At 57.5% G+C, this 13,525-nt stretch overlaps 1 protein-coding gene across 4 annotated transcripts in view; it reads right to left on the bottom strand.

Moving 5' to 3' along the window:
- The window catches only part of CARD11 (caspase recruitment domain family member 11), a 104,376-nt gene that overhangs the window by 14,890 nt on the left and 75,961 nt on the right, over window positions 1-13,525 (bottom strand). For 3 of the 4 annotated variants that reach the window (XM_070460508.1, XM_070460507.1, XM_070460509.1), the window contains exons 4-13: window positions 12,253-12,390; window positions 10,839-11,164; window positions 7,880-8,059; window positions 6,851-7,003; window positions 6,212-6,337; window positions 5,437-5,634; window positions 3,273-3,449; window positions 2,534-2,585; window positions 1,354-1,436; window positions 125-225 (exon numbers count right to left, since the gene is read on the bottom strand). In XM_070460508.1, the coding sequence (XP_070316609.1) occupies window positions 125-225; window positions 1,354-1,436; window positions 2,534-2,585; window positions 3,273-3,449; window positions 5,437-5,634; window positions 6,212-6,337; window positions 6,851-7,003; window positions 7,880-8,059; window positions 10,839-11,164; window positions 12,253-12,390 (1,534 nt within the window). The remainder of the gene's footprint in view (window positions 1-124; window positions 226-1,353; window positions 1,437-2,533; window positions 2,586-3,272; window positions 3,450-5,436; window positions 5,635-6,211; window positions 6,338-6,850; window positions 7,004-7,879; window positions 8,060-10,838; window positions 11,165-12,252; window positions 12,391-13,525) is intronic. The other variant, XM_070460510.1, reaches the window with a different exon arrangement.

Genomic DNA, 13,525 nt, shown 5'->3' with positions numbered 1-13,525 from the left:
GGCCTCGGGCTCCTCATCTGTAAAACAGGCACCCTCCCGCCTGGGTTTCCAGCTTCCCTGGAGGCCCGCTGAGTCAGCCAGCACTGCGAAAAGGCCCCACCCGCTCCGTCCACCCATCACCCACCTCCGATGAGGCGCGTCTTCCTTGTACCGTCTGACGATGGAGTCGTTTCCCGGGGGCTCGGCCGTGATTGACATGATGCTGGAACGGCTCCGATGGGGCTGCTTCAAACACACAGACACACGCGGATGCGTTACGGATGAGCTGGGTATTCATAGGCTGTGCCTCGGTGGGCATAAATATTATATACACGGGGACTAAATCTAACTCAGAGGTCATGCAGGCAGTGCGGGCCAGCAAGCCGGGTCTCAGCAGCGACCTTGGCTGAAGAAGGCTTGTGCTCAGCCTGGGGCAGGCAGAGCCATGGGGCTCGGCGCCCATCTGCGTGTCCATCTGCTTGCCAGGGGAGCAGGACAGGGGAGGCGGTGGGAATCCGAGGGGGGTGCCCTGCATGTGCCCGGCACAGGCTCGGCTCTGCCCCCAGGGCTGCCCGGCCATGGGCCCCTGCGTGGGACGAGAGGGAGACCTCTGGGCCCGGTGGGGCGGAGTGGGGGGCCACGATGCCCTTGCAGACAGTGAGGCTGCTGCTGCAGGGTGACCCTGTGGGACGAGGCCCGCCGGCTCCTGGCATAGGGCTTGCCTGAAATAAGAGCCTTGGATTTCACCTCCCAGAGCTACAGTCAGTCAGGAGTCATTCGTTATCAAATCTCTGCCTTCCCCAGGGCCTGATTTTGGAAGCTGAGCTGACAAGCTTCCCAGGGCTTCCCCTCGGGGTTAGAATTTCTAATGGCAGGCCTTCTGCTGCCTGGCCCTGGGGCGGGGTGCCGGGGGGTGGGGGGGTGACACTGCCGTGGTGTGGGGATCCTGCCTGCCTCTCCCTGGCGGGCTGGAAGGAGGCATGAGGGGCGCCCGGCTGGCCCTGCTCTGCCATGGGCGGCTCCAGCTGCTACAGCCCCCGCCGGTCACCCCGCCCCAGTTGCCGGAGTCGCCAGGGGCTGAGGAGCAGTGGCGAGGGCTTCAGCCGCCTGTACAACCCATGGAGGCCCGTCTCTCATCCTACCAAGTGTTAAATTGGGAAAGGAGGCGGCAAGAAGCTGTAAATACATCGTGAGGCCGGGAAATGTCTTTAAATAAACACAAGGAGGTCTGGGCCTCAGCCCCAGGAGAGGCAAGGAGGCGGGGCTGGGCCCACAGAGCGGGTGAGGCCAGATGGGGGGCCAGGGTGGCAGGGTTGGGGGGGCTTGGCCACGTCCTGAGCCAGAAGGTCTGCGGTGGGTGGGGCCCTCGCTCACCATCTTGGAGAAGGAGTTGGTGACGGGCAGGGACCGGGAGGAGCTGGGGCTGGCGTCCAGGAGGTCCTCTTCCTGTCCCCTCCCTGTCCTCAGCAAGCCGGGCAGGGGGTGTCGGGGGAGGAAGGACAAGGAGAGGCGGTGAGAGCTCTGTGCTCGGGGGGCCGTCCCATCTGGGGAGTGCGTCCTCCCGGGGGGGTGGGGTGGGGGGAGGTGGGCTCCTCACCCCTCCCCCTGGAGGAGGAGCCGGCAGCCAGGTCTGGGGCAGCCTCGTTGAGGAGTGACAATGCCCTGTGTCCTAGGGACAAAGGTGGGCGTCCCTGTGGGTGCTCGGCGTGGAGCAGCGGGAAGTGGGGCAGGAACCTGCCTGCCTGGACACCCTGACACCGGAACAGACCCGACCTGAGGCTCTCCTCAGGGGGATGAAGTCCGTGAAACCCGGGCCCCGCCATGAGCCTCTGCAGGCCCCTGGGCTCCTGGCACCGTTGGCTCTGCCCCCAGGAGGCGGGGGCGTGCAGCCCCGCACACTGTGCCGGGGTGGGGGGGGCCGTGCCCAGCGACCTCCCTCTCCCCCTTCCCGGCCCGTCTGTCTACACGCCCCCTTCTCGACGGGTCCTCCTCTGACTGCTCCAACGGCTCTCGCAGCCGTCAGAGTGGCATTCTACCTCCTCACGGACGGCCCCACCCCAGGCCTTGGCCTCCGGAAGAGTCTACGCAGACCCCAGGCACCTGGTTGCAGTGGGTACCCGGCTCACCCGGGACAGACCCTTGCTGGCCGACTGTCACTCCAGGGTCATGCCGAGGGCGTGTGAGTGGGGGTCTGAGGACGGTGTTTTGCAGAGAACCGGGGGCTTATGGGAGAGCTGGGGGCCTCCCACGCCCGGGACTGTGTGGACAGGAGCAGTCCTCTGGCTGACTGGCTGGGAGCCCTAAGCGCCATGTTCAGGGGCTGCAGGCAGACCCATGGGGAGGGGGCCTCAGACGTGACGTTTCCGTGGTCGGGGCTCCAGCCCCTCCAATGACAGCGAACAGTAACGACCATCTGGACACCCCACCACCACGGGCCCCGGGGGCCCCGAGACTCTCCTGGGTTAATCTCGCGGGACTGATGCCCATGATGGGGAAACAGATGGACCGAGCGTCAGCGTGACAGACAGATCAGGGATCCGGGCGTCTCGCTAACCTTGAAAGTCTGATGTTCGCTTCAGGCTGATGGGGGACTTGGCTCTCTGCAGCTGAAAGAGATGGAGCGGAGGGAAAGGCGGAGGACGCAAATCAAACCAGGCCCGCCGCGTCACCCAGGCTGAGCAGAGAAATAAGTCGCGGCCGGCCCACGTCGCCCTCGTCACGTGGCCGCCAGGACCACGGGCGGCGCAGGACACCCGAGCTCACGGCCGTGGCTCCCCGGCCCCGAGCAGACAGCTGCCGGGTCAGACAGGCTCCCCGCGCGGGAGGCGGTGCCACGCGGCTCGGACCGTCCCACAGCGGAGAGCGGATGGTCGGGTGGACGCTGTGAGGTGGGGCAGAAGGGCGAGGCTTTCAGGCAGTCAGTGGGCCACCCTCAGCAGCAGGTGCCCGTGGCGCCAGCCCGACCTCGGAGGTGCTGCTCGAGCCGCCGCTTCCTGGGTGTGACCTGGCGCGGGCGGAGCGCAGGTGGGCCACGTGGAGGTGCACTCACGCGCTCACTCAGTCACTCACTTGCTCGTTCAGTTGCTTGCTCACCCAGTTGCTCAATCACTCAGTCATTCACTCACTCTCTCATTCACTCACTCACTCGCTCGCTCACTCATTCACTTGCTCACTCACTCATTCACTCACTCACTCATTCACTTGCTCGCTCACTCACTCATCCACTCGCTCACTCACCCGCCCGCCCGCATAGAGCCCCGCCCCGCCCCGCCCCGCCCCGCCGTGGGCGGCACCTGGATGCCCTTCAGGTTCATCCTGCGCTTGGGCGGGTGGTGGGGCAGGAAGTAGCGGCTGTCCTCTGGTGAGTCCTCCGAGGTGGAAGAGTCGTCGGCCTCCTGACCGTTGATCCTGGGGCTGGTGTCCCCGAAGTTCTGAGAGATGATGGTCACCGGCAGGTTCCTGGGCAGACTCTGGAGACAAGGAGAGGCCGCACCCGTCATGAGCGCCCAGAGCGCCCCGCGCACCGGGAAACAGCTCTGCGAATGGCACCATCGCTCACCTCCCTCGGGCACCAAGCTTGGAGCTCCGGGCAGAGGGAGGGGGCTGCCCCTCCGTCCTGAACCCTGTGGCCCTCGAGGCCAAGCTCTATCATCCTAGCTCCTTGCTCCTCCTCTCAAGCCCTGCCTGCCTCATCTCCCACCCACCAGGCCCTGGTATGCTTTATAGCAGTGAAGGGATCGCCTCCCAGCTGGTCACGGCCCCTCACCCCGATTTTCTACTCCTGTGCCCAAGCTACAAACATAAAAATTACCGATGAGTGACTGCACCACAATAAAAGGCCTACTGTCCTAAGGGGTTCGCATCCGTGATCTGAGACTGAGGTGCAGAGTATTAAGTACTTTGAGGTTGATCCTCCAAAGCCATGTAACAGCCTCAAGCCATGCTGCCTCCAAACCCAAAGCTCCTGGCCTTTCCTCCCGGCCCCAGATCCTTCACGGTCCAGGAAAAACTCCCAACGAAGCTCCTTAGTGGACAGGCCCACCCTGCTCCTGCTGCTCCCCGCTCCTGCCCATCTCCCGCCTGGCCCCGCCGGCCACTCAAGGATGACAGAACTGCCCACCGCAGGCCATGGGTGTCACACCCTCAGGCCTCTGCTTGTGATGTCCCTGTGGCCTGGAATATTGCCCCATCTTCCCTCATCGAGCCCGGTGACATCACAGTGTTGGTTCATAAATGTTTCCCAAAGGGTCCAGCCGTGCCTGGCACTGTGCTATGTGTTGGATACACAGAGGGGCCTACACAGGGCTTCTCCGTGATCATAAACTGTGAGAAATGCTCAAAGGGGAGAGCCTAACCCGAGGCTACTGGTTTCCATGATGGGGGCCACTGATCATCTTGCCAAGGAAGTGACGCTTCCTCCAACCCCAGAAGGGGGGACAGAACTTGGTCAGTGAAGTCCAGGGACAACATCCCCAGTGGAGGTCCCGAGGCATGCCCCCCTCCTGTGGGGAGTCTTTCCTGGAACTCTGACAGAATGGGGGCCTCCTCCCCTGGGCACTCACAGCACCCCTTCAACTCATCATTTACAGCATTTGTGCTGAAAAGTCATGTTCCTGAATCTGCCTCCAGCATCAGACCTGAGTCCTCTGGGCGAAGGGTGAGGGGTGGAGGGTCTTATCCCAGTTCCCCGAGTCACTGGCTAGTGACGCCCTTGGGCAAGTTAGCTGCTTGTGTCCAATTCTACCCTTGGCGAAGGCAGACAGTGATCTCACCGTCCTGGCAAGACGGTCCTGCGGGTTAAAGGAGATTCGCCACAGAAGGCGCTTGGCTCAGGACCTGCAGAACCCACAGCCACGAGAGACGGTATCACCTGCTTGCATGGGCACCACTCACTTCTGAGTGCCTGGGGCCCTGCTGTGACAGGCACTTGAACCTCCCATCGAGATAAGTGATGCTTTCTTTATGGGCCGGAGTGACTGATGGGAGCCGGGCATCTTAAACCCAATGCCCGCCCACATGGGTTTAAGGAAACCCAGTGGGAGGTTAACTGAGAGGGAGCTGCAGTTCTAACTTGGAAGTGACTTGCCTGAGATCCCCTGGCCAGCCGGCAGGTGGCCAGGCCAGGCGTCTGTCCTGCCTCTTCCAGCTTCCACATGAGCAGTAGGTAGCAGTTCTGCCCTACTACATGCATGTGGAACTCTGCTCAGTGTGATGTGGCAGTGGGATGGGAGGGGAGTTTGGGGGGACAGTGGACACATGGATACATATGGTGGAGTCCCTTCGCTGTTTATCTGAAACAGCATTGTTAACTGGCTAAACGCCAATACAAAATAAAAAGCTAAGAAAAAAATGAGCGGTCCGGTCTGCTCATCACAACAGACACCCAAGGGTTCCCGGGCTCGGGCGGGCGCTCCGGGCGTGGTCAGGACGGCTGTCCTCTGCGGGGCCCCCGCCCACCTGCTCGAGGGTGCCGCAGTCCTTGGAGAGGCGCCGCAGCTTGCTCTCCAGGTTGACGATGCAGGCCTCCCGCCGCACCATCTCAATGCGCATCTCGTCGTTCTTCTCCTCCAGCTCGCGGATCTGCTTCCGGTACTTGTCCTTTTCGATCAGGCACTGGGAGTACTGGGTCTGCGCTTCGTCCCGGGAGTGGAAGGCCTGCCCGGGAGGCGGAGGACAAGGCCGCTGGGTTCTTCGCCCCACCCTACTCCGACCCCCACCCCCAAATCAGACCCAGGACCCCCGCCCCCCAGCCCATGTGTCAGCCACAGCGGCTCCGGCCCTTTTCCTGAATCTGACACTTAGGCGTTTCCACGGCTACCGTCCTCTGCACCTGTTACAGCCCCCGTGAGTCCACCCCGGCTGTGCGCCCGCTGCCGGCCTAAGGGGTCTGAGACAGAGCCCACCCGCTACCCTACAAAATGGAGCTGTTACTGGTTTCCCACTTCACAGACGGGAGCACTGAGGCTTCCAGGCAGGGACAGCGTGGCAGCCACACGTCTGAACGGTGACAGGGCCTGGACCTGGCCGTCTGACTCTGAAGCCCAGGATACCAGAGTCCCGTTCAGGCCCCCGCCCTGCTTTTTAAACACCAGGGACACAGCTGGGATGGGATTCGGTTTTGGAAGGGAAGCAGGAAAGACGGGCTCCTGGGTGGTTCCTGCAGAGCTGATGACGCTACCCCGACAACATCCCGCCGGCCCCACAGCCTGGGGCCCAGGCCGGCCGGCGGTACCTGGTCCCGCTCCCGCTCCACCTCCTCGAGCTGCAGCATGACGGTGTTCATGCGGTGCTTGTACATCTCGCAGTCCTTCCCCAGCGTGGAGCACTTCAGCTCCAGGTCCTCCTTCTCCTCCAGGTACTGCGAGCACAGGGGAGGGACCAATACACGCATCAGGCCATTGACAAACCAGGGCTGACAGCCGGTTCCCATCCTCGGCTTCCCAGGGCCGGCCCGCCCCTCCCCGTGGCGCCTGACCCTCTGAGAGTCAGCGCTCTGACGAGAAGGGACCGCGGTAAAATGCCAGCCCACCAGCTCAGATCTGATGCAGACCTACTATGTGCAGGGGGAGTGGGGGACAGGGTGGACGCCGAGTGTGCCCTCCTGAGGCTTTCAGCCTGGGGTGGGGTGGGGGACAGGGTGGACGCCGAGTGTGCCCTCCTGAGGCCGCAGCGGTCAGCCGGGGGCAAGACCAGTGCCATGCGGACACTTAGAACAATTCACAAGTAACTGCAAGGTATTGACACGCAGGGAATCACACCGGGGCTCAGACCTGGTCCCGGAAGACAGCGCGGGGCCCAGAGGTCCCACAGACACACACAGGGGTCCGGGGCTCCCACCCGGAGCTGCAGCCCCGGCCGTCTGAGGGCCCACCTTGTCCCTCAGCTCCTCCGCCTGGCGGACCTCCTCCTGCAGGTTGTAGATCTTGTTGACGAGCTCCTGCCGGTCCTCCAGGGCCTCCTTGCGGTCATGCTCCAGGATGTCCAGGATGGCCTTGTCTGAGTCTGGCAGGCTGCGCTTCCCGGCCTGTGCAGGTGGGGGGGTGGTGTGTGTGGGGGGGAACGTTTAACGGGGTCTGGGGGTGCAGGGCAGGGAGCAAGGAGGCCCGGGAAGGCGGCAGACAGAAGCACCAGCGACAGACACCCAGCGAGCGGGAGGCTTTGTGCCAGGGAAGCAGGGGCAGGAGTCGCCGTCTCTTGGGGTCCTTAAGTGGCTTATTACTTATGAATTTTATCACCTGGAAAGAAGCATAAAGCCCACTTCTGCTCAGAAACATCCCGACGCCTACTGTTCTGCCCCGGCTCTTGTCAGAGCCCAGAGAGGCAGCTGTGCAGCTTCTCCGAACATCTCACAGGTGAAGACAAAGACGGGCTGATCTGCCTTGCAGAGCCTCCCTTGAAACATCAACTAATCTGCTCCGATTAAACTGGGCCCCAGTCTCTGCTCTGAACCAGGGCCTTCCACGCCAGGCGGCAATGATCCTGGGGGGCATCACTATTTCTGGGGGAGGGGGCAGGTGCCTTCCTTCCTCCCCTGCACATGTATTTGGGGCTGTTTTTCCTCTGTACCCACAGATGACTCTGTGATGACAAAGAAGGGGAGGCCCTCGAAGCTTTAACAAATCCCTCACAGCTGAGAGCTGAGTTTCTTGGAATCTTTAAGGCAAGAAGTTTTTCCCCGAAGTACTTTCCTCACAGTGCCCAGGACACTGATTTTTGTGAAATGATTCAATCGAGGGAACAACGTCACAAGTGTGACCTCACATAATGTCTGAGACGTGGGCGGTGCAGACACCCGTGTCGACAGAGAAGGAACTAAGGTGGCCGAGGAGGATGACGTGAATTCTCTGCAGCCCCGTGGTCAGCAAGGGACACCCCGGGGGCGTGCTGCCCCCGCCCTCACCTGGATGATGGACTGCAGCTCCTGGATCTTGGTCTTCAGCATCTCGTTCTCCCGCTCCAGCTCCAGGACTTGCTCCTTCTTGGGCCGGTTTTCTATGTCGTTCTTCAGTTTCAGCGACTGGTTCCTCTCCAGCTTGCATTCCTCCTCCATCTTGTTCAACCGATGCTTGAGCTGGTCAATCTGAAACACCGCCAGGGGGCGAGGGGAGAACCAAGTTGTAGGGAAACATTCAGAACAGGCAGGGCCTCCCCACATCCTGCTGGACTTCCAGCAAGATCCGTGTTCTGTCCCCCTCTCCTCCTCCAGCTGGTGACACCAAAGGGCTCAAAGATACTCTTTCAGCGAAACAAACCACTCCCCTCCTTGTTGAGGAAGAGGTCCTGGTCTGTTAGTTTAGAATAGTGCTTGGGCAGTTATGGTCCTCAGAAAACCTCCTCGGGCAATCTTCATGGGGGTGGAACAGGTTACAGGTTAGGATGGGAGGTTCCCAAGCTGGTGTCTCCCCAAGGTGCACTTTCCACTCTAAAGGTCTTTTCTGATGGGTTTCGAACTCTGATCCTCAGAAGACAAGATTCCTGAAGACCCCTAGTGTTTTGGAAGGGGGCAGGGATGGGGGGAGGGGAATTTGGGCTCTGTCGTGACTTCATGCCCCAGTGCAGCTCTGCTTGCACGTGATTTGGCCTTGTGGGTTTCATCCAAGATTTTATCTGAAGAAATGGCACCACTGCTAAAAGCACAGCTTGAGACTCATTGGACTATAGTTTGGCAGGATCTCTGGCCTAAAGGACCTGGCCAGATTTAGGGTAAGAAAAAATGGCTTCCTGGAGGAGGCAGTTACTAATCTTGGGACTTTGACAACTGGCGATGTGCTGAGCTTCACCCTCAAGAAGTCAGTGTCAGTAACTGGGGACAGGAGAAGACTTCTTAAACTCCTGTGACTAAGTGTGTTTGCCTCCCCAAATTGATCAGCCTTGGCAAAACATCTAAAATAAGAAGATTGTTTTAAGGTTCTGCAAGGAAGAGACCATGAAGGGGTGAGTGTCCTTTTTTCAATTCTAGGCTTTCGAAATCTGGCAGGTAGAGGGCGGTGGCTTTAGCCAGGAGGGGACTTCGGCTGCACCCCTGTGGCCTGAGAAATGGCCTAGGACTCAGCTGGCCAGATATTCTTTCAACCAAAGAGAAAAGTTCTTTTAAGTTCTGATATGCTTTCTTGCTATTACTCTATAGTCAGGAAAACATAAAACAGTCCTAAGAGACAGAGAGTTTTAAATCTCTACAACATCCTCAAATCCTAGATAGAAACAGCATGGAAACCTTTCCTTCTGGTCATGCAAAAAATAAAAAATCCTCACCATCTTGGAAGATGAATCCAAGTGCCCCTGTTCTAGGTCCATTCGAGTAGACATAAAGTAGGTACTACTGGGTCAGCCATTTTGCTAAAGACTTATATTTCCGTACAGAGCAATCCTAGGGTGTAGGTTTTATTTTCATTTTCATGTCATTGCCATTTACAAATGAGGAGACCAAGGCAAGGAACTAATCAAGTGGTAAAGCCAGAAGCAGGTCTTGCACTCAAATCCAAAGGACTTAAATGCTCATGCTCTTTGCTTGCTATGCCACTGACTCAGTTCACCTGAATTCCAGTGGACTGTTTACTGATCTGTCTGCTTCAACTAAATTGTAAGTGACCTGGGCAGAAATCAGGTTATTTATCCCTATGTCCCCCACAGTGCTTAGCACTGTGCCTTACACATGGCAGGTGCTTAATAAATATTCCAAAAGTCTATTTTCTGCCCAGCAGACAGAGTGATCCTTCTAGATATAAATCAGTTGTCAGTCTCAGCTCTCAATCCTTCAGTGGCTTCCATCACTCCTGGAATAAATTCTAAAGTTCTTACCAAGCCCCCATGATCTGGACCCTGGCCATCTCTTCAAGCTGCTTGCTCATCTGGCTCCAGCCTTGCCAGCTCTCCTGCTGTTTCTCAAAAATACCAAGCATGCCCCTACCTGGGGTCTTTGCACTCACTCTCTGCTCTTCCTCCTGAGACTTCCATGACTGGCTCCCTCCCTTTCCTCAGATCTCTGCTCCTGTGTCCCCTTCTCAGGAACCCTTCCTGACCATCCTATCTAAAACAGGATCCCTCACTCACTATCCCCAAATTCTTTTCTCCTTCTTTTTAATAGCACTGATCACTACCAGGTATTGATGTACTTGTTTTCTGATTACAGTGTGAGCTCCCTGACAGCAGGGCTTTGGTCGTGAGTTATGTATTCCTGGAACAGAGCCTGGTGCAAGGCAGTGCGCAGTAAATAAAAGGAATGAATGAGTTAAGCCAATTCCCTTCTCCATCTCCCTTTCGAGGTGAACATTAACGACGTCCATCACTCGACTACTGGGTTGTTCAGTGATATTCCACGGTGTCACGCTGAGCTGTGCAGAGAGATACAGCTGTGAAGAGGAGAGGCCTCGCCTCAAGGACCTCACAACTCCAGGGGACAAGTGCTGAGCCCGTCTCCTTGATGATTTTCCTGAGGGCCACTGGGGTGGGCAGATCCCTAGGTCCTCTACCCCCCCCCCCCCCACGTGTGATTCAGGGCACGTGGGCGCGTGTCTGGCACAGGCACCTGGCGGGGTCGGGTTCCGGAGCAAGAGGAAAGCCCCGTCGGATCGAGGGACGCGTGTCCCCTTCATGCGGATGCCTGCGCATGCGCACAGGGGCTCCACGAGGCTCCTCAGCAGGAAGTCCAGGTCAGCAGGTCCGTGTGCGCATGTGCAGACATACGCGTGGTTGCTGGGGGCGGGGCTAAACTGTCCACGCTAAGCCTCACTGGGTGGGCACACGCATGCGCACAGTGACCATCGCGCTCCCTCACCTGGCCAGGCAGCCTGCTGCTCCTTGCCCCGGGGCTTCACCTTTGTTCAGTGGGGCCCCCGGGGGTCCCGCCGCTCGCCCCTCACCTCGAGCTGGAGGTCTCGGCTCCGCATGACCGCCATGTTTTTCTCCTCGCTGAGCTGGGCGTAGCGCATGGCCAGGTTGTAGTTGTCGTCCTTCACCTTGACCAGCTCGTCGTTGTAGCTGTCTCGCTCCTCCTTCATCTTGTAGTAGCGCTCCTGGAAGGTCAGCAGCTCCACCCGCGTCAGCGTCAGCTGCTTCTTCTCGTCCTCCAGCTGCCGGGACTTGGCCAGCAGCTCGCACCGCTGCAGGTCCTTGGCCTTCATCTGCTGCTGCAGCTTGATGACCTCGTTCATCAGGAAGTGCGTGAGGCCCTCGTGACCCTCCTCCACTGTGGAGAGGGGGCACTCAGTCAGGCCTGAGGACTGGGGAGGCCAAGAAGGGTTCCAGACCTGGGGCTGCGGTCACTCGTTCACTCCCTAACGTCCCACTGAGTGCTCACTACCCACTGGGCACTGGGGATTCAGGGTGAGCGAGACAGCCTTGGTCCCAGGAGAGCTTATGTCTGGTAAGGGAGATAGACATTTAAAAAAAGCAAATGATCACACACGAATATAACTACAGACTGAGACGGTTTCACAAAGTATAGGGGCCCATGAGAGTGTGTAACGGGGGACCAGATCCAGCGGACTGGATGGAAGCATTAGAGAAGGCACTTGATGGATGAGCTGAAGTCTTGAGGAGAGAAAACACATTCTAGGAAGGCTGGACAACATGGCCAAGGTCCTAACGAAAGGGAGGAGGGACCTGGTACATTTCAGAAACTGAAGGAAGACCCAAGTGGCTGGAGCTTAGAGACAAAGCCAGAAAGGTGAGACTGGGAGTATTGTTAGGCGCTAGACCATGGAGGGTCCTTGTGGGCTGCACCTGGGTCTTTAAATTGAAACACTGGAAAGTCACGGAATGGGTTTAAGTGGGGGAGGGTAACGTGAGGAGTAGAGACATCACTGGAGCAGCAAAGGAATGGATATAAAGGGTTGATAAGGTTTGTAAGGGTCTTGACTAGGGTGGTGGTGTATATGGAGAAAAGACTGACTCAAGAATATTTAGGAAGGAGAATTAAGACAACAAGATGACCACGGGCTCTGGTTCATGTGATGCTGGCAAGAAAGCAGACAAGGACAAGATCCAGAGGGGAGTGTTAGTTTCTGCTCCACACACCAACACTCCTGGGGGGAAGCTCAGTGAACACCCACTTCTCTGGGCTCTTGATTCAGTTGTCCCGCTGTCACCCACCTTTCATCATCAGGCAGAAATAAGTGGTTGACAGTTCACAAGTGCCACCAGGGCACCATCCTGATATCACAGCTTCATAACCTGACATCTGTCCCACCGCTGGACGGACACACGCACACACACACACACGTACACAAACTCCTCTCCTACCACAGGCAGAATGCTGATGGCAAAGCCACTTACCCACAATGGTGGAGAACCTCCGAGTAGGTTCCTTCCCAGTCACCAGTTTGTATAATTCTGGGTAGTAAAATTCCAAGCTCTCCAAGAAAACCACATAGCCCCTTTGCCCCTTGGTATGTAGAATGTCCAACAGTCGACCTAGAGAAAACGTCAGATCACTCAGAGGGAAGAGTACATGTCTGACTGGATGCAAGTCTCCAGACCCAGTCTTATACTCGCTCGTATTCATCAGTACACTCTTAAGAAGATGGTCTCCACCTCCTGTCACTCCGAGTTATATCTTACAGTCCAGATAATGTAAATCAAAGTGCCAGGCCCTCAGCAGGGGTTCAGTATTAGCTTCCTTTCTCCAGAGCTTTCCAGGCACCAATGGTAAAGAATCCACCTGCTAAATGCAGGAGACATAAGAGACGCGAGTTTGAAACCTGGGTTGGGAAGATCCCCTGGAGGAGGAAATGGCAACCCACTCCAGTGTTCTTGCCTGGAGAATCCCATGGACAGAGGAGCCTGGCGGGCTACGGTCCATGGGGTCGCAGAGAGTCAGACACGACTGTAGCAACTTAGCATGCAAGCAGGCAGGTGCAGTATGCAAAGCAGCTAATTTTGAGCCCCCCTGGTGGTTCAGACGGTAAAGAATCCGCCTGCAACGCAGGATACCCAGGTTGAATCCCGGGGTGGGGAAGATCCCCTGGAGAAGGGAATGGCAACCCACTCCAGGATTCTTGCCTGGAGAATTCCATGGAGCCTGGTGGGCTACAGTCCATGGGGTCACAAAGTGTCGGACATGAGCGACTAATGCTTTCCTTTCTACAAGAAGTTGGTAGAACCAGAATGAACGGAATTGCAGGCAGAGGAAACCAATGGTTTTAAAGAACTTCCCAATTGCCTGGGGCTAAAATTAACCACCCAGGTAACAGCTCATCTATGATAGAAGGAGGATGGACGTGCAGCAGCAATTACAGAGTAATCTATGGCTCTCTGGGGTTCAGACCTGGAAGACCAGTATTTGGGTGGGGACCCAGGAAAGTCAGAAAGCAGGGCAGCTCCATGTTCTTCAATGTGATTATCACATAGTCTGGAAACATCTGTAAGTGTAATTTCCTTGGCAGTTTTCAAGGAAAACTGTTTATCCTACCGGTTCCACTTACTGTTTCCATTTCTTGACCCTTCCTTAAACATTTTATTTTCAGTTATTTCTTTCTTTGAGGTCCTAAAACTCTATGCTTCCCCTAGGATAGACAATAAATAAACTTCATCTTGTGTCAATTGACTC

This window comes from Odocoileus virginianus, chromosome 33, assembly GCF_023699985.2.
Source record: "Odocoileus virginianus isolate 20LAN1187 ecotype Illinois chromosome 33, Ovbor_1.2, whole genome shotgun sequence".
In the NCBI taxonomy this organism is placed as follows: Eukaryota; Metazoa; Chordata; class Mammalia; order Artiodactyla; family Cervidae; genus Odocoileus; species Odocoileus virginianus.
This window is presented reverse-complemented; position numbering and strand designations above follow the sequence as displayed.